General features: G+C 35.9%; 1 protein-coding gene across 4 annotated transcripts; it reads right to left on the reverse strand.

Moving 5' to 3' along the window:
- Positions 1 to 1,930: 1,930 nt before the first annotated feature.
- NBR1 (NBR1 autophagy cargo receptor) lies at positions 1,931 to 23,022 on the reverse strand. 4 transcript variants are annotated; one of them, XM_032234969.1, is made up of 22 exons: positions 22,862 to 23,022; positions 20,485 to 20,589; positions 18,880 to 18,942; positions 17,141 to 17,159; positions 16,425 to 16,447; positions 15,274 to 15,462; positions 14,049 to 14,105; positions 13,341 to 13,549; positions 11,902 to 12,063; positions 11,200 to 11,400; positions 10,381 to 10,534; positions 9,343 to 9,636; positions 8,314 to 8,436; positions 8,139 to 8,214; positions 7,371 to 7,487; positions 6,473 to 6,634; positions 6,265 to 6,378; positions 5,373 to 5,694; positions 5,021 to 5,094; positions 4,703 to 4,778; positions 4,156 to 4,261; positions 1,931 to 3,573 (listed from the first exon to the last, which is right to left on the reverse strand). In XM_032234969.1, the coding sequence occupies exons 1-22, from the start codon at positions 22,937 to 22,939 to the stop codon at positions 3,394 to 3,396; spliced, it is 2,904 nt and encodes a 967-aa protein (XP_032090860.1). In that variant the 5' UTR covers positions 22,940 to 23,022; the 3' UTR covers positions 1,931 to 3,393. The 4 variants fall into 4 exon arrangements, with proteins under 4 accessions (XP_032090860.1, XP_032090863.1, XP_032090862.1 ...); XM_032234972.1 differs by lacking the exon at positions 22,862 to 23,022 and adding an exon at positions 22,659 to 22,855; XM_032234971.1 differs by lacking the exon at positions 18,880 to 18,942.
- Positions 23,023 to 23,307: the final 285 nt, after the last annotated feature.

Here is a 23,307-nt window from a genome sequence, read left to right on the forward strand (position 1 = left end):
AGAGTGCTCTTGGAAATATTCCAAAGTAAATATCTTTAAGGACTGGAGCCTTGCAATAGATCAATCCGTTTCATAATTGCATGGAGGTGAAGCCCATCAAAACAATAGCTCTTCCTCCTCAAAAGAGCTCTCAAACTCGTAGTTTAAACCAACCTAACCCTTCCCATGTGCTGCAAGCCCATGCCAAAATCCGCTGTACAGGCGCAGCATAAATGTGTCGCGTTAAATAAAAGGAGTGGCTTAATGTAAATACCCACGCTCACGTGTTTGAGCGTCTACCTTCCGCGTTTTACATTAGTTTTGGTCCTTGGAAGGGTGTGAAAGGAAGCGCTTGTGTAATTTTGACACACTATTGAAAGGGGGTTGTGCTTCCATTGGTTAGCATTTCGCTCCATTTATTAACAGATCTTTATGAGGTGTGCCTGAGCTCGCTCCGCTTTCTCTGTTCGGAGACGCTGGTTCACTTTCACTTTAAATTCAGAATGTAAAATACGCTCTCTGAATTTTATGTGATTTTTTTCATTGCGTTTGGTAAATTTCCTCGTTCCAGAGTCTACTGCAATTGTTCTAATTGATTGCACGGTTTTTTTAAAAGACGAAATTGGAAAAATGTACCTGAAATTTCTCGTGCAATTTACTATTCAGCGTTTGGCCTCAGGCAGAGTAAAACAGCAGTATAGTTATCTCTTTAAAGGCATTAATGTTCCTTAATAGTGTTTTCGGGGTTGGAGATGTGCCAAAATGAATTGACTCACCTTGGGCACACCAATTTATGTTAGGGACTCAAAATAATCCCCTGGATGTTCCCAGCACTATTAGTTTAAAATGATCACATTAGAATTATCATTTGGTAATTTGCCATAGGATTTGCACTCACAGGCCTGAATAAATAAGATTTAGTTTCCTCATCCCCACCCCACCCCCATAAGGTCCTCTCACTTGGAAGCCCATTTGTTGCAAGTGCAAGTAGGAATACTAGGCTGTCTCTCCCTCATAATTCCAAATGCTATTAGGAAGGTGGATTTAGCCTGTATTTAATTTCTGATCTTCAAACTAGTCTCCCCAAGGAATTGCACTGTAGATGGAGTAACAGATAGGCCTTTGCTTACTATCCTGCAGGAAGTATAGAAAGAACAAGGAGGATGTGCCAGCAGAAAAGCTTTGCATTTTATTTTCCTAGAGTTGGGCTGAAGGCAGTGGCTCCAAGAACAGGTGAGGTTTACTCAGATGTCAAGAGGTTCACTTGATGGCATGCTGTCAAAATTATTCCTCTCCTCATAATTTTTAATAGATCCTTTCCAGAATACTTAATTCACGGGAAACCTTTATCTGATCTGGGATTAAGTTCCTGAAGTTATATGGTAGTGTATATCAGACCCTAAATAAGATTACTTATTATATGCCATGTTTCTGAATTTGTAAAAATATTGGATAGTCTCAGAAATTTGATTAGTTGATAACCTGGATGAAACTTTGAGCTGGCAAAGAAATTATACTTGAGAAATCAATTAATTCTTTATTCTCTTTGTATATTGTAAAAGCAGCCTGCACTTTCTAAATAAAACATACACAATTGAACACCCCCCCCCCCAATTTTGAATGTGACAGTTTGACTTCTTTCTAAAATAACCACTCTGCAGCCCACACTCAGTATTTCACTATCTGCATAAGAGTTATATACATGACAATATGTAATTGGTATCAGCATCTCTAAAGAGAAAGATCTTTCACATGCTCAGGGAATCTTTGGACCTACACAACTGGTATAAAGAATAATAAATGTACCTCACTGTATAAGTGTTGCTATCCCAGCATGAAGATGTATTTTATATGGAAACACATTTGCTTTTATTAGAAGTTTTTTTTGCAATCCATATGGTTTTACTAATTGTTTTAAAGATGAAAGAACAAATTTTCACAAAGGCAAACCTAGTGTGCATTTTTAATATTTATTTTTCAACTCAAAGATCATGGTGCTTAATCTAAGCAATAAACAATATCTTAATATCAGTATTGTTTAAATTATCAATCATGCAACTTCTTATAAAACATACAAAGCCAATAGAAGAAAATGTCACCTTTTATGAAACATAAGAAGAAAGCTTTCTTCATCAGGGCCAACAAGAAGTTAGTTGATTGAAGTAATTCAAAATAAAATAATTGAAAAAAATATGAAGATCTACCTAGTAATTTAAAGGTTTTCCCCATCAGCCCAAGAGAAGTTGCAAATCTAAACTCTTCCAATATTCAGTTTGCATACATATTAAATAAGCAATACATAGCACAAGCAGCTTGTCCTCAGCTCCTCAATCTGCGTTTCTCATTTCAAACTCTTGCAATCATTAACTATTTTCCTACCAAAATCACAGAAAAGCTATACTTGTGTACATCCCATTACTGTTTGCATGCTTTATGAAAAGACATTCCTTTCATCCTATATGAAAAAAATCAAAGGAACACCTGAAAGTCAAATCAAAAAGTGTAAACTGTTTAGGATCAAATCCTTACAGTATTTATTTCCGGGTATGGGCAGAAATTCCCCACAGATTCTTGAGTCCTCTATTTTGATTAATGGAGATACAGGAAGTTATTTTCCTTAAATATCATTCATATTTTTGTCTTTTTCTTTCTTTTACATATTAGGCAAAAATTTCTATCAGATATTTAATTAATCACTATATAATTAAGCTGAAGATTTGTTAAACTATTGCTTTTTTAAGGACTTCAAATTGATCTAACATCTGGGTAGAGAAATCAGGAATACTACTTGTGAGAGCAGTATTTACTGCTATCGAACACTGCTGGCTGGTAAAAGTCTACAAAAATAATTTTTTAAACAGATTTGTCTTGATTATCTACCCTTCAAATATCTTGAGCATATTTTGTCTCTAAAGAATTATGCAGTATAAACAGCTACACCTTTAGTATTTTTATTGACATTACCAATTGTTCTGCTTCTAACAAGGAAATAACCAGAAAAATATGGAATTGTGGGGTTTTCATGGAATCTTCCTAATGAGGACATAGTTTTCAGATAATGTCAGTGTCTTGCAAAACACACAACATTAAATGTGGGATAAAAGTATTGCTTAACCAGAAGAGAAGTAAATTAGAGAACAAACAGCCTATGTTGGCTGCTAATTCCACTTATATTTCTGGAGCATAATCACTTCTTTTCTCCTATCTATAATCTGGCATTCACCAGTCTGGGGAAAAACATTTTAAAATAAAAGATACTCTAATGCCTGAGCTGTAGGATAATAGAGGTGGTAGGAATTATAATGTACTGAAAAATAAAAGTGAAGCCATCTTGGCTCTGCTTACGACAGAAGGGAGCTAGAAGCTGCTGGTGCCAGTTGCTACTACGTTTTTTAATGCACAAGTGAAAAAGGTTCAGTATGGGTTCCCATACCAATCACCCTGATTCAGCTTCAGCAACTCAGTGACAACAAGATTCATGTCACATTTATGTTTCTGCAACAGATGGAGATTAAGATGTCTGTCACAGAAGCCCATTTCATGTAGGTGAGTCAGAAATGAAGCCATTTGATTTTCACTGGTTACAGAAACAGCCTGGAAGGATGAAAAGTACAGAAATATCAATATAAAGAGGAAACAAACACACAAATGCAAAGTTGCATAAAGCAAACATTTATATACACCTCAGATACTACAATAATCTCAGCAAAATTTAAATTGGAAAAATTTCTACTGTACTGAGCATTATTTTCCTTATTTGTAATAATTTACTATATTACCCAGTTCTCAAGCTTATCTTTGCATTCACAAAACTAGCAACCTGTTTTTTAGATTGCTGTATCCTCATCTGTAAGGATTAATTTTGAAACTATAAAATGTACACCCTCCTGTCCTTGCTTGTCCATATTTATTTTTAAAATGTATAAGGGCGGGGACTTTAAACAATATGATTTGGCAGCATGCAGCACAAATAATTAAAAAGAAAAAAACCCATTATACAACAGTAACCAAATATATAAAAAGGCGACCAAGCACATAATAAAACAACCAAAAGGTGATTCTCATTCAAATGGCATCTAATGCATCAGGGAATGGGGGGTTGTTCTACAGAGCAGAGGCAACCATAGAAAAGGTATATTTTCTGGGACTCATAAGGTGACAAGATAATCTATTTACCTGATCCATGGGGGCTTGCCCAACAAACAATGCCTTGTAAGCTGAGGCAGCCACTGATAAGGCCCCTTTCACCAGGCCACCAGCAAGGCTATTTCCCGGGCTATGTCTGCAAATCAAATTGGAGTTTAAAACATACAAATAAAGGGAAAAGGCTTTTTCCCTATTAGATTACTGATCCACCCAGCACAGTATAACCTACTCCAATTACAAATAGTTTCCAATCCAATGACCCAATATCTTCAGTGAACATGCCAAAAACTAAAATTAGCATTTTCTGCATCCGAAGAGTAGTGGGAAATAGTGAGTTCTCTTAACAATTTCTTAAGATTGTTCTCTTAAAACCATTTGTCTGCTCTAGTTTCTTTTGCCTGTGGTGGCTTCCTACTTCAGTAGTGCAGTTTTTTAAAAAGCCTCAATTGATTTGTTCAACTGTAAGATTAAATCAACATTTCTGAAAAAGGAAGAAACAAAAGCCTAATTGACACATCAAAAATCTCACAAAAATCATTATTCACATCATGATGAAATCTGTTTGATTTTTTTTTACCTAGATGATTCAGGATACATTGATGGGTTATTTATATTTTCTGGAGATGAAACCTCAGACTCATATCTCTGTAATTCTACAAGAAAGTGGAAATAAAAGTACATGAGAGCAAGAACATAAAAAAAGAGAAAATAATCCATCTTTGTGCTCCAGAAGGAATAGAGAATATTCCTACAAACTACATTTGTAAAATTTACTGATTTACTTAATAAAAACAATATGTACGTATGTATACTTCAAATATACATAAATCTCTGGAGAGCAGCAGTTAGAAACTCCTGCTTATCGTCTATCATGTAGAACATTGCAATACAATACCTTCTCTCATTTGGACAGGAACCAACAGGGCTTCCTCGCTTGCTTCTTGGGAACTCTCAGAAAGAGCCCGAAATCTATTAGAGAAAAACAAACAAATATTCATAGTAGTGTACCAAAAGCTCCAAAGAATGAAAATTGGGGATACTGGGCTATGCTACACATTCAGGTACTTGTTTTATTATATCTATTATAATATAGTAAAATTCCAAATGGCTTTTTCATTTGGAATTGTTTGTACATTTTGGCTTGGTATGTACACTCAGAAATAAACACTTCTCTTTGGGAGGCTACTTAAAAGTATAGAAATTACTGAAATCTTAAGATTCTGGATTATTCTCAGTTTACTTGGTACCTTATTAGCCGTGGTTCCCCACTCTGAGGAGTCAGTGACACTTCATCAAGGGTCTGAGATGTAATCAACATATCACTGGTGCTATTCATTGATGTGTGGCTTTCTTCGGGATTTGCTGGAGCCATGGTAACATTTTCTAAATTTGACTGAGAGAGCGCTGAACTGTACATTGACTCGCCCAGAGGACGACTAGTATCAAAACATTCCGGAAGAACAATGATAAAATCTTCAGAAAGAGAAGATGCCTGACTGCTGAATTCATCCTGAGTATCATTGTCAGCTTCTATATTTGATTCTTCACCATCTTGCACTGGGAGGTTTTCTAGAAGACAGGGAATAGTGTTTCAGTATAAATGTCAGCATTGCAGTCCTTTCCACAATGTCTTCATCATTCTGTCTTGTAGGTATACCCAAGACACAACCGTCATAAACTAAAACTTATTCCCCACCATCCAAATCATAGGAAGTTCTCAGGCACATGCATTTCAAATATGTATCTTAGTAACAAAAAACTAAGAATGTATGTGGGGTATGTGCCATCAAATCAGCTTTTGACTTCTGCCTGAACTAATTCCTCCAGTTTTCTTAACAAAGTTTTTCAGAAGTGGTTTGCTATTGTTCTTTCTAATGGCTGAAAGAAAGTGGCCCAAGGTCACCAGCTGGCTTCATACCTAAATTGAGTTTGTGACTCATTCCAGCCTGATGCCTTAATTACTACATCAATCTCTCATAAACTATGAGTAATTTAGTGAAATCTTTAACAGTAAATCTCATTATTATGTTAACTCTGTTCATCTGCTCCAATTTGGGAACTTCTTCATTAAGCAGAGATGTTACTTACATTCAATTCATTAACTCTTCAGAAAAGCAAAGACTAACCATCAAGTCTTACCAAATTCAGAAGTTGGTACTATGTCCCGTAGTTCCTCTGATACAGAAACAGGGTTAATGGGATCATTGTTCTCTGTGCTGCAGTGGGCAATATCAGATAGTGTTTGCAAAGAATCTAAATCAACAATAACAAAAAAGAGGAAATAATGATGCTGGAGGTATTTTCTGAATATGGTAGATTTTTAACAAAGACATTTGAAAGCACTCACTGTGAAAAGACTTCTTTTTTTGTGGGGGCTGATGGTCAGGTGCAGCATCTAAGGTGAGAGAACGAATGACTGTTTCACATACAAACTGGGTTCCACTCATGTCTTCCTCTCCTTCTTCTTGGTTTCCTGAATTTTCAGCCTTCCCTTTGCTGACTTGAGCATCTATAGGATGAGATTAAATATTCTTGGCAGTATTTACCAAAAATTTCAGAATAGAGAAAGCTATCATAGATACTGAATTTGCATTTAATCTCTGGTAGTCATTTTTATCTAACTCATTTTACCTAATGAATGTAATTACTTCAAGCAGTGAGATACATCAAAAGGAAGCGGGATACCATTCAAGTTACAGGATTGCAAGAACAGAATTTTCACAAAACATCAAGAGCCCTATTTGGAGGACATTTCAGAACCTGAATATTGAACTTTGTATACAAAAATTAGAAATACTTAAATTTCTAAGTCTATAAAATTTAGATTTTATAATATTTGAACATAGGCCTAGTAAGAAAGACATGTTGAGCCAAGTATATTCTGGTTATCAAGGGATGAAGCGTATCTTATAGCTGGAGATATATTGTAAGAAAAAAGCTGAAGATATAAAATACAAACTAGGTAAATCTGTTGAAAGCAGTTTAGATTATCTTGGTCTATAATGCAGCTGACTAAGTCCATACAACCTGGCAATCATTTGTTAGTATCACTAAAGCTATCTGGTAAATTTTCCAAATTCTAAAGTTAGCAGCTTTGCAGCAAAATTGATTGTTAATGATAAAGCCAATTAAAATGGTTGGTCATTCAGTTTTTAGTTGAGACGTCTGGCTTCTACCTGATAAGGAAACCCAGTGGGGAAGAACAGTGAATTTTTAGGGCCCTCACAGTATTTCTCATTGCTTACCAGACAGTAATTTATATGTGATTCTCTCATTCGCTTCTTGTTTCTGATCTAAGACAGTTGTTTTTGGCAGAGAAGTGCACTCATGGATTTTGCATGGGCTTGGACCTTGTATGGAATCTGAAAAAGCAAGATAAGGATAATATCACAAGGAAAAACATAACCCGCTTTTTTGTATTTCTGAAACTATTTTTATAGATTCTTTCCATTGCCACATCTGTAGGAAAGAAAAGTGATGGATTGGTCAACAGTTAAAGACTAAACATACCTGGAACCAAATAGAAAGAAATAAAGATTTCCAATAATTGAGAGAAATGTTTTACCACATGATTAGCTGAGCATCATAGATCATACTGAAAATTTCACAAATTTATCCTGTTCAGCTCAACCGTCATTTACAGTCAGGCATAATGTGATAATACATCCTAATATGTTGGCCAAGAGTATTAAAGGTAGCAGATGCTGACCCAACTATATTTACCTTGAAGAAACTAATAAGGAGGGGACTAAGCCTTACAAATTAAAATCTAATTATAGTTCCATACTGTGAGAAACCTCAGCATTTTTCACAATAAGCGAATAGAACATTGCTTGCTTAATAGAGCAGGCAAAAAACAGTAATTGCAAGAAGCAGCAGCAAATTCAGAAGATTCTAGGAGCTGGCAGAGAATTCCCTACTGAAAAAGTATGGGCCTTGGCAGGTATCCAATAATGCCAATTAGACATACTATATTGAGAAAGCACGATGAGAATGTATTTGCCACAACTTACCAACAGGAGTGTTATGAGGGACCTGTTCCAATTCTTGCACTATGTTAATATCTAGCAATTCAAAGGAGAGCAAATCCTAATGGGAAGAAAAAAGAACAATTTAATGACAGAGAAAACTTATGGAATAATTTTATCTGAACCCATTTTGAATTTTGGTCTGTACCAGACATTTCACCTGAGCTGTGAGAAGATCAAGTGATGGGATGTAAAACTCTCTAGCATTGAGGATTTTTTTCATCTTTGATGATGCAACTCGGTTGGCCAAACTTACTTCCCCCTTAAATTCTGAAGCTCTTTCCTATAGAGAAAAGAAGTAATAATGAAGGAGTAAACTATTTTACTCAAGCACTTCCTTGTATTGTTTATACTGCAGAACATCTTCCATACTACCTTGATCTCTACATTTTCATTTTGTTATTCTATATTATATAAAAAAGACTGAATCTATTTAAAATATTTGGTATAGGGAATCTGGAATTCTATTTTGTTTAATTCTTTTTCAGCTAAACAAAAATAAACTTGCAAAGTTAACTCTTCAATACATCTTTGTATTTTCTAAAAAAATAAGTGATACTAGTATACTTTTTCTCATTGTTCTGCTCATTCAGAAGTTAAATATTATCTTTCTTAAAAAGATAATATATCCCTTATATTATTGAGCTGAGAAACAGATGAAACAGCCCCCTTGCAATTAGTTTAGAATGAAGTTAATAGAATAAATAGACTAGGATTTTTTCAGGATCCTATTTTTGCTTGGGAAACTATTTCATGCTAATACATTGATCCTGGCAAAATTTGTAACAGTCCTGCAGATTTGGATGACAAGTCTCATAATCTTCAATCCATGTAGATTGATCAGCAGGCTTTCTATGGTATCTGATCAAGATCTTTTTTCTCGGTTATACCTGAAAACAGCAGGGATTCAAATTGTTAAAACAAATTAACTAACAGTTTGAAGGATAGTTAGTTGATTGATTCTAGGAATTTAAATTATTTGAATCAGGAGAGAATATGCACATTGAAGAAGAGGGGCTACTGAGTGGAGACAATACAGATGTAAGGCAAAAGAGAGGGGAGAGGAGGGTAGGGGGAAGAGAGGGAAGGCAGAGATATATTAAAATTACAAAATGTGAGAGGTGGAGAAAAAATATGGAGAGGAAAAAAAACAGTGTCTTAAATAGACCCAGGTACATGAGGGCCTTACCTCTTCTTTGTAAAGAGATCTACTATTCTGGCAACAGCTAGGCATCAATCTGCCATGGTCAGAAAGATTGGAAATTGTGGAAGAAGAGGAGTCAACCACAATACTGCACCAGATCCGGGGTCCAAATTGTTCTCCTTTATGTGATAACCTCCAGTGGGATGCATAGGTTCCTTCCGTTGCTGGGGCTTCAAACTCCACTGAGACAAAACCCTCTTCCCCAGGAAGTAGGGAAGGCACAATCACATCTTTTTTTTCAGAAGACATAAGAGTTATGTTTCCCCACATGAATTTTAGCTGAAATGTGAAGAGAAGGGAAAGTTATTTTATTGTAACACAAAAGCATGCAAGTTTTTCATACTGGTCATAAATGAATGTTTTAAAGCCTTATGTCCAAAAAGTCTTTCATTAAGTAAATGTTGGTAAACAGAGACTCAAACTTCCATTCTGATTTGAGCTTCTGTGGTTTTCAGGCACTTCGCAACACAAAGAAAAATTAGTGTGAAGAAGAATCAGAATCCTGCATTTAAGTATCTGGGCCTATGACATAGAAGCCCCCTTTCAAGAATCGGGCTGCAGAGAGAAAGTTATTAGATAATCTTGGGGACAAGTGATAATGAAACAGACTAATACTTAAGAGACAAATCACAATTCACTGAATGTATACAGTTCTGAGATCTGAGCATCTCTGATTCATTAAAACAAATCCTTCAATTCCCATTTACTTAGCAACCAGAGCAGTAGAGAACCATAGTTTCTGCTTTTAACAGTGTAGCCAAAACTCCAAAGTGGGTGGTTGGGAGTTTAAAATAAACCTTTGTATAAAGTTATATTCCTGAGAGCTATTATTTATTGGAATAGTAGAAAACAAAATATTAGCACGACTCATCCCAAAACATGCAACAAAGTACTACTGCATTTTATAAAGTACCATCCCAATATTGATACAGAAAGTGCTAAAGGAGATGAGCAAAGGGAGCAGGCTCAGTGCCAAAGCTAGACTTTAGCATGTATCTTTACAAATTAAATATTGAAAAACACCTTGGTATCTGAGCTCCATGCCATATTGCCTGTGTTCCTCATACGCCAATGCTTCATGAAGATAATCTTTGGTGGAAGATGACTTCCATCGGGTAAATTCTCATCTACAAAGGCTGCACTCAGTGTGGAAACAACTGGACATCGCTGCAGAGAACTGTAAAACGAAGGAAACCAGAGGCAAATCAGTAAAATTTCAAATCTGCAGGCTCATTAGCCATTCTCAGTAGGTATTCTAGGAACAATAGTCCAACATACCTAGCTATCTAGGAAGCTGATCTAAAATGTATCAGGGATTATGAATTTACATACTACTGAAACTATCATTCCTGTAACCTTTAACTGGACAAAACAGACCATCGTAGGGCAACTAGTTTTGAACCAGGCACCTCAACTGGCTAACCAAAATCTGAGACCCGTTGTTGTGATATCCAAAAGGAAAAAGTTGTCCTCTGCCCATAGTCTTTTATTTTGGTTCACTGTACAGGCTGGGTAGACTGATCCCCACCATTGGCTGCTGGAATGTGATTAGTCATGGTAAAGCCAGCAGGAAATCATTTCCCACTTCCAGAGTTTTTGCTCTTGCCCATTCTGTTTCTCTGTTAAGGAATTATCTCTGAAATGATGACCTAATGAATCACAATTTATCTAATAGTCTTTTAAAACTGTATTTTTAGATAAGCAGGACGTTAAAGATACCGAACATACTAGAAATGCACAAATCATGAACTGACTAGAAAAGGAGCTAACAGTCCACTAAAAGCCAACACGGAATGTGCAGAATGAGCTTTCCAAACATAACCCAGGTCCAGGCTTGCTTACAGTAGTGTACTAGATTGTAGCCTCTCAGATTTTGCAGCTGCCAAACCACGGTGGTCAAGAGCATGAACTGAGTTCCATAGATTAAACTTCTGATGCAATTTAAGTTGCTTCTTGAGTTCCCGTGCTTCAGCTTTACGCTGCTTCTTTTCTCCTCGTAAACGCTGCTTCTCTGCTTTCAAGAAATTCTTGTCCATCTGGAATCTGAACAATTAGAAATAAGGTATTAATTATGCTTCTCCTCTATTAAAAAAATGTGGAGCTGGATGTCTCCTAAGTTAACTGGACAATCCATGGTTAGAGGACCACTAGCAATAAACAAGCATTCTATTCATGACATCCAAATACCATTATTGGTTGCCACCTTTTCAGCAGTAAGTCATTTAAGGAATCTACAAGCTTTTTTTCTAGTCTTAATAAAACAAAGCAAAACAAACACAGTATCTCTGCTACCACCAAAACAAAGCCCTACCCTATCAGAAATTCTGGTCTTTGTCCATTTCAGTAGGGCATCTACAACCATCTACTAGAGGTGAAAGAAAGGCATGGAGACAAACTCAATTTTCCATGGTGATATGAACTTAGCTATATCTTTGATTCCTCCATGAGCTTTTTTCACTGTATGTTAAATTCATTATCATGAGCACTCTAAACATAAACAATTCAAGGGGACTCAGAATGGAAGCAAGGAAGTTGGTTGCTTACCTGGCTTGCTCTGAAGTGACAAGAGATGATGATCGCTGTCCAAGACTCTGTGTGTCTGAAATATGCCAAGTGGGCCTCCGCAGTTTTAGAAAGACATGGTTAGGGTCATGGAAATATAATCCTGCTTCACACAATTCACAGATGTTATAGGTTGGGCAAACACTGGGGAAATAAGAAAGGTGATGTGGTGAATTACTGATCTGTTTCCTCTATTAGCTGTTTAAGTTATTTGCTAAAATACTTTCTCAGCTGTGCTGATATATTGAGATATATTAGTGTATTTTAAGTACAATATATTTGGATGAAATCTTAGGGGAAGATATAAAAGCAGAATTATGAACCAGTGAAGCTTCTGTAAGGAAAACAAAACCCTAGATTTATTTTTCTCAAATGTTGATTACAAAAGAGAATAGGGAAGGGTTACTTTTATCTGCAAAATACTTTGTGTGGACATAAATTCCAGCTGGCACAATTAAGAAAAAGAACCTTTTCCGCTATGGCCTCAGCCCTATAAGTTCCCACACTTCTGCCCTTCTGGAGGTTTATAAAAAACTGGTTTTGCCAGTTGGTTTGAGGCCTTGTGGGGACCTGCGCCACTGGAGAAGACTGATGAAAGAATATAATCCCTGTGCTATCCGTCTCCTTGTTTCTAAATTTCTATAGTGTTTTAAATTTTGATTAGTTTTGTATTTATCTTTTTATTGTCTGTAAACCACCCAGAGTTGCTTTATCAATAAGAGGGGCAGCAAATAAATTATCCCTTAGAAAACTCCTGTAAGCAAACCTTCTTGCTAAACAGGGAAGTAATAAGAAATCAGAATGGGAAGAAAGGTTAGAATGGCTAATATTCCTGAGAGGGTTTAAAACTTTTCTTTTTAGAGAGCCTTTAGGGTCAAGTGATTCTGGTAGTTCCTGATGAAATGCAGCTGTAGTAAACAAATGTTTTTGAGTTTCATATTGTGTCCTAAGCTATTTTCTGTATTAACGAAATATAAACTGCTCAACGTATGTGATTAGAGTAGCATTAGTTTCAGTAAATAAATCACAAATATAAATGAAAACAGCTCCTTTTGCCAATATAGCATCATGCAATATTTATTGCCGAATTTCTCTCTCTTTCTGTTTTTGCTAAAGAAGGAAACTGGAACACTACCTGTGTAGTGGAGTATATATATTTTTAAAGCAGAAATTTTATTGAGAGGAAGAATGTGACAATCAGTGATGTTCCTCTCCCAACTATTCAAGTAATATCACTAACTTTACCTTTGATTCCATGAGATATCCTATGTTTCCACTTTAGCTACATAATGATTAGACCATTGTTTAAATTGCTTATATACATCACTAACAACAGTCACTAGAAAACTTCAGAATACCGATTTCTAACCTCCTGGAAAACCATGGACATTTGCATTTTAATCCCCTGGCCTGGGTCCTACCTGCACTGGTAGCGAATCCCCACTATGGGCTTTTGACAATTATTACAGGAAAGCAACCAGTCATAGGAATTGCCTTGCACCAAGGAACTTGCAGGAGTTTGGTGTCTTGAAGTGTTCATGGACTTTGGAAACTGGTTGGTAAGAAGCAGTTTGTCATTCAACTTCTGTTCCAGCATTTTAACAGTGTCTTGAACAACTTGCTCCCGGAACTGCAAAAGGAAAGGCAGAGAAAGAAAAGTATCCTGAGCAAATTTCTATTGGCTTTTTATTTCTTGCTCTGATCTCCATTCCAAGAACTGATGCATGCACTCCACTAGAATGGACAGGCAGTAAGTTGATTTAAAGAAAAATAGTACTGCATACAACATACACTTTAATAATTTGGTGTGTAATGGGAAACCATCCTTACATGCCTTCAGTTATACTAACCATGAGAGATGAATGCATTGATTTTTCCTACCTCCTGGCCACACTACACTAAGCTGGACAAAACTGCCCTCTTAAATCAACTAGAAAATTTGGGTTTAGCCAATTTGGATCAAATATCAATTTGTGTGTGAAGCTCTATCCATGATGAATAATATCATTTTCTTTATTTTTAAAGAAAGACATTATTCTCCAATTCTGTTTGAATCACACACACACCTCCAATGCCTTTTCTGAAGGCCTCTTGCATAACAAGACAAATAGAAAAGAAACCACATTCACCTTTTCCAAGTAGCTTGTAAACCACTCAGGAGGGACCTCACTGAGAAGGCGCTCACTCTAGAGAGATTAAAAAAAATCATAGCAGCAAAACTTAACATACAACTTCCTTGTACCTATTCATATTGGACTTGGCAAGACTAAGCGAATAAATAAAGGCACTCTTGACTTTGCCATATTGTTTGTTTGTTTGGTATTTTTATTTAAAAATAAGGCCAGGCTTGCTGCTAGAAACAATGTCATTGTTCTGGCAGAACAGAATGTAACCTGGACTTTGGTATTCAAGGGGATGCTTGGAAGTTTGCAAATATGTTCAGTCAGGCCAAAATCTTAAAAGCCCAAAGTAAAACCTCTCCTATTACTTCTAACAGCCAAGAACACTGGTCAAATTCATAACAATATGTGGATCTTTTAGCATTATGTAACACATTATGTAACACAGCATTATTTAAACAGTATTATATCTTTGAATGCATATAGTGGATTACTAACTGGTTAATTAAATGTATCTGAATATTTTGTTTTGCTTGTGGTTTTAGAAAATAGCTTATGATTTCTTCAGCTTTTTACTACTTTAAAATGTATAGCAAAATATATGATATATTCAGGGGGGAAGAAGCAGTGAATTCCATTAATACTTTACAAGAAACAAATTTCTTTCAAACAAATCTGAAAGGTGAAGAATGGTAACGTACTCCAAAAACCAGGAAAATATTTACTCTTCAGAAAAAAAGCACAGTTCACTCAATACCTACATTCCCCTCTGAATATTTTGTAGGGATTTTATAGAAATGAAATAAATTGTAAAAACTTTACAAAAACTAACTTTAGACAGGGGAAAAGGTCAGTTTTGAATAATAGAGAACCACAACATTTCATCAACATTAATACACTAAAGACCTGTGTATTTTTCTATTTTTGTATAATTAGAAAAAATTTGAGATAATTATCAATAATTATCTCCCCCACATGGATTTAAGCTAAATACATATCTCAGGAGGATATCTACATAAAAACTAATATATACATAATTCACCTTAGATCTTAAAATCTGAATCTAAAGATAAAGATTGATTAAAACAGAATGAAGCGTTGTCACACAATGTAATGAAATTAAAATCGGAACCTTTGCAAGTTTAGATAGAAAGACTCAAAAAGAAAAAATGTGGTGTTAATGGATATTTGACAGGATAGTTTCAGATGCCAGAAAACACATCTTCACTTCTACCTGTATTCTTTTATTCTTTCTTTTAGTATCTTTGTCTTTTATCAGTGTTGGAGCAATTGGAGCCTTCTTTTTAACTTCTGGAACAAACAGTTCCTCAGATCTCCCAAATATCAGTCTTGAAGACATCCCTGAAGGAACTCTCAATTCATAGACATTCATCTGGAGCCGACTGCCTTGTTTCATTGCAATCTGGGGATAAAAAAAACCTTTCAATAAAGTCCCTTATACATGGAAATAGTCATTCTAATGAACTATATGCCATTTTAAAAATAATCCTATCTTTCTAAAGTTACACATTTATTGAGAATTGAAATTTTTTAAAAATAACATTGTGACAAGTTGATGTACCTGGCAGAAGGAAAGCAGATGGTCTGCACTAAGGTCATAGTTTTCTCAGGACAAGACCATAAACATTTAAGCAAAGTGGGAAAATGCTAGAAGGTACTTTTACAGTGGAATTTATATGTCTTAGATGTAGAATATAAAAGATAGGAAAAGCTGAAAAAGGATTTTTTTAAATTGCAAAATTGATTAGTGATCAAGCCAGATGGATGTTGCATCAGTAATGGATCTTTTCAAACTCAACATATATGGAGATTTTCCTAATTTCTAAGGCCGAAAAAGATAAAACCATTTTCCTCTTATGTAATTATTTCTATATTCACTTCACTTTTAATTTCCTAGAAACTTCCTTAATAGTCTCCTCATAACCAGCAACTGGGATACTAAGTGGTTTTGCCAAAATTCCTCCTGCTAATTCTCTATCTGTGACAAGATAGCTAGTACCCTTGACGACTAGACAGATATCCATCATCCAGGATCTAGACCATAGAAACTAACAGAATAACCATAAGAATGTGGAGAAAGTAACATAAAAACTGAAACTGTTATACGTATTCTGACCCAACTCAAGAGGAAGATAATAGAGTAATTTGCTCTTGTCCAGAGAATAACTCTTTACGACAAAATAGATAAACAGTATTGACTAAAAAGAACTTCAGTAACTTGGAACTGGACTAGAATGGACAAGTTTAAAGGATTTTATTGGTTGAGATAAAATAGAATAATAAAATCTCAGACACATCAAGAAATCTAAGATTTGATTCATACTACTATAAAAATAAGCCCCCAAAGCTAGTCTAATCCATTACCTTAACAGCCTCTTGATATTCCTCTAAAGAGAGAAACAAACTGTGGTTAATATTAACACTATCATGTCCAAAATTGCATTTGTAAATAAATTACTATATTTTACACTTGGGCCCAATGTAATTGTACTGCTTTGATAATTCCTTCTTATTTCCTGATACAGATTTCATCCCCCATTTCCAAATCCAATTTGAAGTTTAGGAAAGAAAAATTAATACACCGTGCAGTACTTGCTAGTTTTATTATGGTGTACAATCCATGTCATTAATTTCATCTCTTCAAATGTAATGGAATTCTATATTCAAACTATTTAAAAGGGATAAGAAGAATAACATATCCTGGGTAGCTATCCACATTTCATTCAGTTCTGAATTTTGAGAAAATTTAAATTAGCATTGAACTTAATAAACTTTACATAATAGGAAGTGAATGAATAAAGAGCTGAAGAGCTCATTAAGTTTAGCCTTCTCCTTAAAAGACTACTAAAGAAGCTGCAGATACAAAGCCTCATTCTAATGCAGAAATAGACAAATGCTTGTTAACTAGATAATCGCTGCATACAGTTTTTACAGAGCAAAAACAAGGCATGTTTTGTTTACAAAAGTATACTTCTCAGTATTATTAAGCACTTCTATGTGTCCCTTATTTCAATCGCTGCCTTTATTCATACTACCACAGCAGAACTCAAAATTTTATGAGTCAACCAAAGGCAACTTACCTGCAGTGTTGATGGATACCTGTGGGAGAAAAAACAAATTTGATTTGATTGATTTGATTTTATTATATTTATATGTCGCCCTTTCCCCCACGAAGGGGACTCAGGGCAGCTCACAATTCAAATCAGGGAAGGGGGGTACAGACAGAAATTATGAAAGGAGGTTTTAATTGCTATAATATTCATAGCAGGATTTTTCATGTGATTCATTGAAGAACAGTAGATTTAGCTTCTGACTTCATAGTTATTACAAGACATGTATTTTTTTTATTAAACAGATCTTTTCCCCATCCTGCTTTCCTACTAAGAAACTACATAGTTTGAAGTAAAATCAACAAGGCAATTTAAGACTATAGAAAGTTATTTCAACAAATATTGCTGATTATACCATATGCAAATGTAGTCACTTTCTCTCCCTCAGCCCAAATATGCTGCCATCTCACTGTTATGGGTTATCATTTTGAAGATGACTAGTATAGGTACATCACAGAGCCTACCAGCCTATCCCAACTTGATGTTCTCTGGATGCCACAGCCAGTGTTCCATATTGGGTGGGAATTTTGGAAATTGTAATATAACTCATATCTGGAGGAAGCCTCCTGTACAACTAAAGAATAAACCACTCATCCTCAGACAAAAATATTTTATGTCATACCTATTTCTCAAGAGTAGACAAATTTGGAGCAAAATGCATGCACATTTTTCTTCTTTTAGACATAAATTATTGGTCTTTTAATAATTTCAAGAGCAAAATATTTTTAAAGAATTGTTATCGAGGGAAGGGGGGGCAGGATTCAAGAAGTGTTATTATTTCTGCTATAAAGGCGTAACTCGTTAACCCTTGACTTACAACTGTTTGTTCAGTGACCCTTCAAAATTATGGTGGCACGGAACAAAGGGACTTACAGCTCTTGCCCAAAGTTCTAACCATTGCAGCACTGCCAGTCACATGATAAAAACCTGGACTGCAGGGATCACATCCTTACGACTACAGATTCCTGACACTCCTTCTCCGAAAGGTAAGTGGACCCAGGCATGATGGGACAGGAAAAAGGTTCACACATCTCAGGAATGGCAAGAGCAAGGAGGTGGCTTATGTGCTGGTGTGCCTAGCTGGCGGAGGTCTTCTGGCCATGGCAGGCTTCTGTCCATTGGTAGGCCTAACAAGCCGAGGCTTCCAAATATGGTGGTAGAATGGGGCAGCCCAGGCCTCTCAAGAGTGGCAGGGAAAGGGAGGAAGTCCCTGAGTTGGTGGGCCTAGCTAACTGCAGCTTTGTGACCCCCATATTTCCATATGATGGTAGGTGCCAGGATTCCCAAGGCTTTCATCCCCCCTTGAAGCACTCGTGCATGGTCACGTAATACTTAATAGAGCTAGGATTATGATAATTGAGGCAGTTACTTGGATGGCTTGCTTAATTACCATAACATTAAAAAATTCTGAGAGAATTGTGATCATAAGTCAAAGAGTATCTGATTATTATTTTTTAAAAAAAAATATCTTTTCAATCCTGAAGTGGTAAGCAAACCTCAGGAGAGATGGCAAAAAAATTAGATAATCTGTGAAACTAACTATTACACAATGCAGACCAAATATTGACTGGACACTATTTTGCAAGAAGAAAAAAAGCTTCTTTATAAAAAATATATGAAGTTCTTTTTAGTGTTCTATTCTTTCAAAAGTACAATAATAGTTTTCATTTTTAAAATGAAGCCTTCACTGGAAGATAAAAGTGCAGTACCTCATCATGGTCCTCATCTATGTATTTGATCTGGATATTATTCAGTTCAAATGAGACTTTCACCTACAACAGAAATTAACCTTAGTGAAATGGCTCATCTCCATCATAATGGAGAAACAGGCAATAATGATTAATCCTTTTTATTGCTATTTCAAAAGTATAAATGAAGCCAAGAGCAATTCTACTCCTCTTTGTCAAATCCAATCTATATATTTTTTGTACTTAAAAGGATCAAACCTGTGCATCCCAGTGAATAAATCTATAAGCTGTTTAGAATATTTTGCACATACCTATCTTGTCCATTAATCAAAAGGTAACTTTGGCAATCTTAGTTTCACCTTCCTTACACAATAGACTTGACTTTTCAACCACATCACAGACCTACTAAAATAAATCAAGTAAATGATTTCTTCTAACAGACCCACAGCATTCAATAAATTCTGGGGAACTTGAAAATAAAACTAAAATTCTTAATATAAAGATTCTTCCAGTAAAAAAAATAGTATTTTTTGTGAAAAAAATGATTATACACGTATACTAGCAAGTTAAAGATTTCCAAAGGGCAAAGCAACCTTATATCAATATTGAATTAAACCACTTGCAACAAAAACATGCAAGTTCATGCCCATTTTTAAATACTGTTTACAGCTGCTCTGAATTTACATTTAATATTGATTGGAATGTTCCATTTTTTAATGGTAAGTGCTGGTCCAAAAACATCTCAGATCTCCTTTCTGCAAGCATATAAAAAGCAACTTGTAGGTGCAAGAAATTATCTTGTTTGATCCTAAACTGTAATTCAGCCCCATCCATTTCTGCTATGAAGCACGGATTGGTCAGTGAACAAATATCTTGAGCAAGAACTGTTCACTTACATAGAACATAAAAAAATGAAGAGAACACTATTGGGAGTGCAGATATATTTTTGATTATCATCTGGTAGCCTATGCCAATTATTAGATCATTGTCTAGATTTGATTAGTAGAATGTTGTTGTTCCTAGTCACTAATCTTGCACTTATACAGGTCTGTATAAATTGAGGGAGAAGGTTGAAGCTGTAAAAGATGTTAATGTTATACTACTGCATAGCTGGTATACTATAGACATATCAGCAATGCAACAGCCAAATTGCCTTTAATCTTTTCCATTCTATGGAATTAATGAAGAGTGGTGACTTTAATGCAATTGTATTAATAGAATTTGTCCAATGCTAATCAAAGGATGGGAAGAAAGCTGAGATCATTCGAGGAATGACTAATACACAACATTTTACAGAAATAATCCTCTCAAATTGTATTAATTGTTGGTTTACCACTTCAATTACAATAGGAATTCTAAATACATATTAGAATTAAAAAACAAAGATAGAAATCAATAACAAATAATTAAAGCTTATTAATAGTCACACTGGGAAAATGGATGGCCAATTACAACTCATCTGAAACATATGTCCAAAAGTGGGTTCAGAGACCATCCTGTTCTAGGGCCTGCTGAAAAAGCCAGATGTTTGTGAAAACTTAAAACAGTAAATGATGTGAAGACAGTAAAGGGTAATTTAAAACTGTTATTGATTAGTGAATCACAATTAGCAAAGACGCAACTCACCATGGCTTCCATATCAGCCCATGTGGTTTTAGATGATACAAGGAAGGTCAAGGTGTTACCTTGGAAGTTCACACTGAAATTTACCTGGGGATCCATTCTACGAATCTGTGGAAATAAAATGAAAACATTAATTAAAAAACAATGTAGTTGTTCCAAACTTAACTTCTTTTTGTGAGAAACCGAGCAGTCACAATATTTTTATACAATTCAAAAAACCAAAAAACCTGGGGTTAGGACTGCCTGGGTTTTTCTCTTCCTCTTCCCATTCTTCTGAATATTCTCATAAACTGTGCTTGCTTGCATATGAGAAAGATAAGAAAATAATGATGAAATTAAGGGGCTTCATGCCTTCTGACTACTAATTGATATTCATGGATACACTATGTGCTTTGGTTAAGTCAGGGGCACAGTTCTGTACTTTGTTAGGTCAGGTTCACCTAACCAAATACACCAAGATTAAAATACCCAGAATCCTATATATAAAGTCAAGGTTAATATGGATTAATCATTATGTTAGTCATTGAGAATATGGAATGGATAAAAACCCAAATTGGGTCAAAAAGACCTTTATGATTTTCTCCCCAAGATTTTTTATAGACAAGAAATAATAGGCAAACATAAAGGCTAACTTATTTTGAGATACTAAAATTTTGTAAAGGGAAATGTAACATATAATTTAAAAAATTATCTGAGAGGGATATAATTTTCAATTAGATTCAATTAAATATCTCTAGATAATAGAAATATTATTTACAATTATATAGACAAAATAATTTATAGTTTTGAACATTCTAAGACAAACAGAAATGTGTACAAATATGAATATATAATTGCAAAACATATACCTCTATTGAAATTTGAAATGGAAGAGCAAACAGTTATGGAACTTTGTTTTTTTAGAGCTACAAGATTAAATCAAAAAGATTTGGCATTATCCACAATGGAGGAATAGCTGGAGAAGATAATGGATAATACAAATCAAGACTGGGAACATTAGAATTTTGCATATTCCTAAGTGTGTAGTAAATACAATCATATTTGCAGTTTGTAATGCTTCCCAGCCTATGACCAGAATGTACATGTTACATTGTTCTTAGTACAATGCATATTTCTATATTTGTTTCTTCATTAATCTACCTATAATTGTTTACAATGCATTTGTATGTAAGGCATACATATACCTTTTTGGTAGCTCAGAATGGCATTGCTCTGAGAAAAATACCTATGAAGTGAAAATGTGGTTTCTCACCATTTTGAGGTAGAAAAGCAGTATTCTTTAGGCATACTTTTATAACTGTTAGGACTATCAACAGAAAAGCAGGTCTACAAAAGATATCCAGAGTTATCAAAAATAATTGGTCATTGGTTTAGATTACAGAAATCACTTCTCCCCACATAGCCACAGCAAGACAGCTCTGCTTTAAAATTCTATCTAGGTTTATTGTAGGGCATGACCTATAAACACCAGCACGTTATATTACTTATAGAACAGTTTTGAAAGAAAAAATATTCTGGAATATTTTAAAGTTCCTTACTCTTACAGGAACTTAAAAGTGGTATATCTGAAAAAAGAGTGTTTTGGCTACATAACAAACAACTTCACAAACATTCCAGACAAGCACCATGGGACAACTACCATCTTGAAAATCCTTGGAACAGGAAATTGCCTATCATGGGATCTACCGGAAAGTCACCATCTTAACTGGCCTACTTGCTACAGTGCAATATATCTAGTTAGTAGGTTATCCTCGGGATTAACCGCAGTATTAATAAAACTACGAAAACACAAGGGATTGCTACGCTAACGCTGCATTTATATGCTTACGTACATGGAGGTAAAAGCACCCAAATCGACGAATATATGTAGTAAGCATACATAGCATTTATCTCAATATCACACATTTAATCGAAGGAGAGATTTAAGGGCGTTTCCTATTGGCTTCGTATTAAAATCGAAATTGCCAAATTGGAAAGCCTTAGGAAACAGTTTATTATAACACGGGGGGATGGGGCAGCGAAAAAGTTGCCTGCTGTTGAAGCAACTATCGAAAATGGGTCATTCGCTCCTCACGAGGACGGGAGAAGAGCCGACTTAAGTAACGCAACGTTTCCCGAGCACAAAAGCTATTCGGTAGCCGCTTCTTTCTCCAGGACGAAGCTTACTCCTCGCTTACCAAACGCTCAACAAACCCTCATCAGTCGGCGTCCGCCACCTGGCGCACTCCAGCTGCACTAAACCGCCGCAGCCCATGGACGTGGGGCGGGTGAAGCCGAGGGGGCTATTCTACCCCGCACGACCGGAGGACGCCTCTCGGAGGAAGGCAGCTCCTTTAAGGAAGAGGGCAGAGAAGCAGCAGTCGTGCGGGACTGAACTTACTGGACTGCCCAGCAGGTCCTGGACGTCAGACGAGTGGACCTCGGGAAAGACCAAGGTTCCACGTTCAGCGTTCGCCATCCCCTCCCCACGCTATGACGCAAGGAAATCGCAGGTCCGTCGGCCAGCTCTTGCAACCAGCAGCTGCTTAATGTGACTGGGCGGGGGCCCACGGTCTTTTATACTATTGGTTACCCGCGAGGAGAGAGGCGGATCCTCTAAAGAACAACAATAACAACAAGTAAGGAGATTGACGCATCTCATTGCCAGGGGAAGGGATTTCCGGGTTCAGAGCGTGGCAGAAGCCATCTTTACGTGCCTTCTGTGTTGCAACCAGCCAATGAAAAACCGAACATTTGACTGCAGTAAAAAGATCGCGGCAAATACAAAAAGCGTCGGAATTCATGTTGGATTCTTCTTCTTCCTTCCCTCCTACGCTCCTCCTCCTC

Source organism: Thamnophis elegans, chromosome Z (assembly GCF_009769535.1).
Source record: "Thamnophis elegans isolate rThaEle1 chromosome Z, rThaEle1.pri, whole genome shotgun sequence".
Classification (NCBI taxonomy): Eukaryota; Metazoa; Chordata; class Lepidosauria; order Squamata; family Colubridae; genus Thamnophis; species Thamnophis elegans.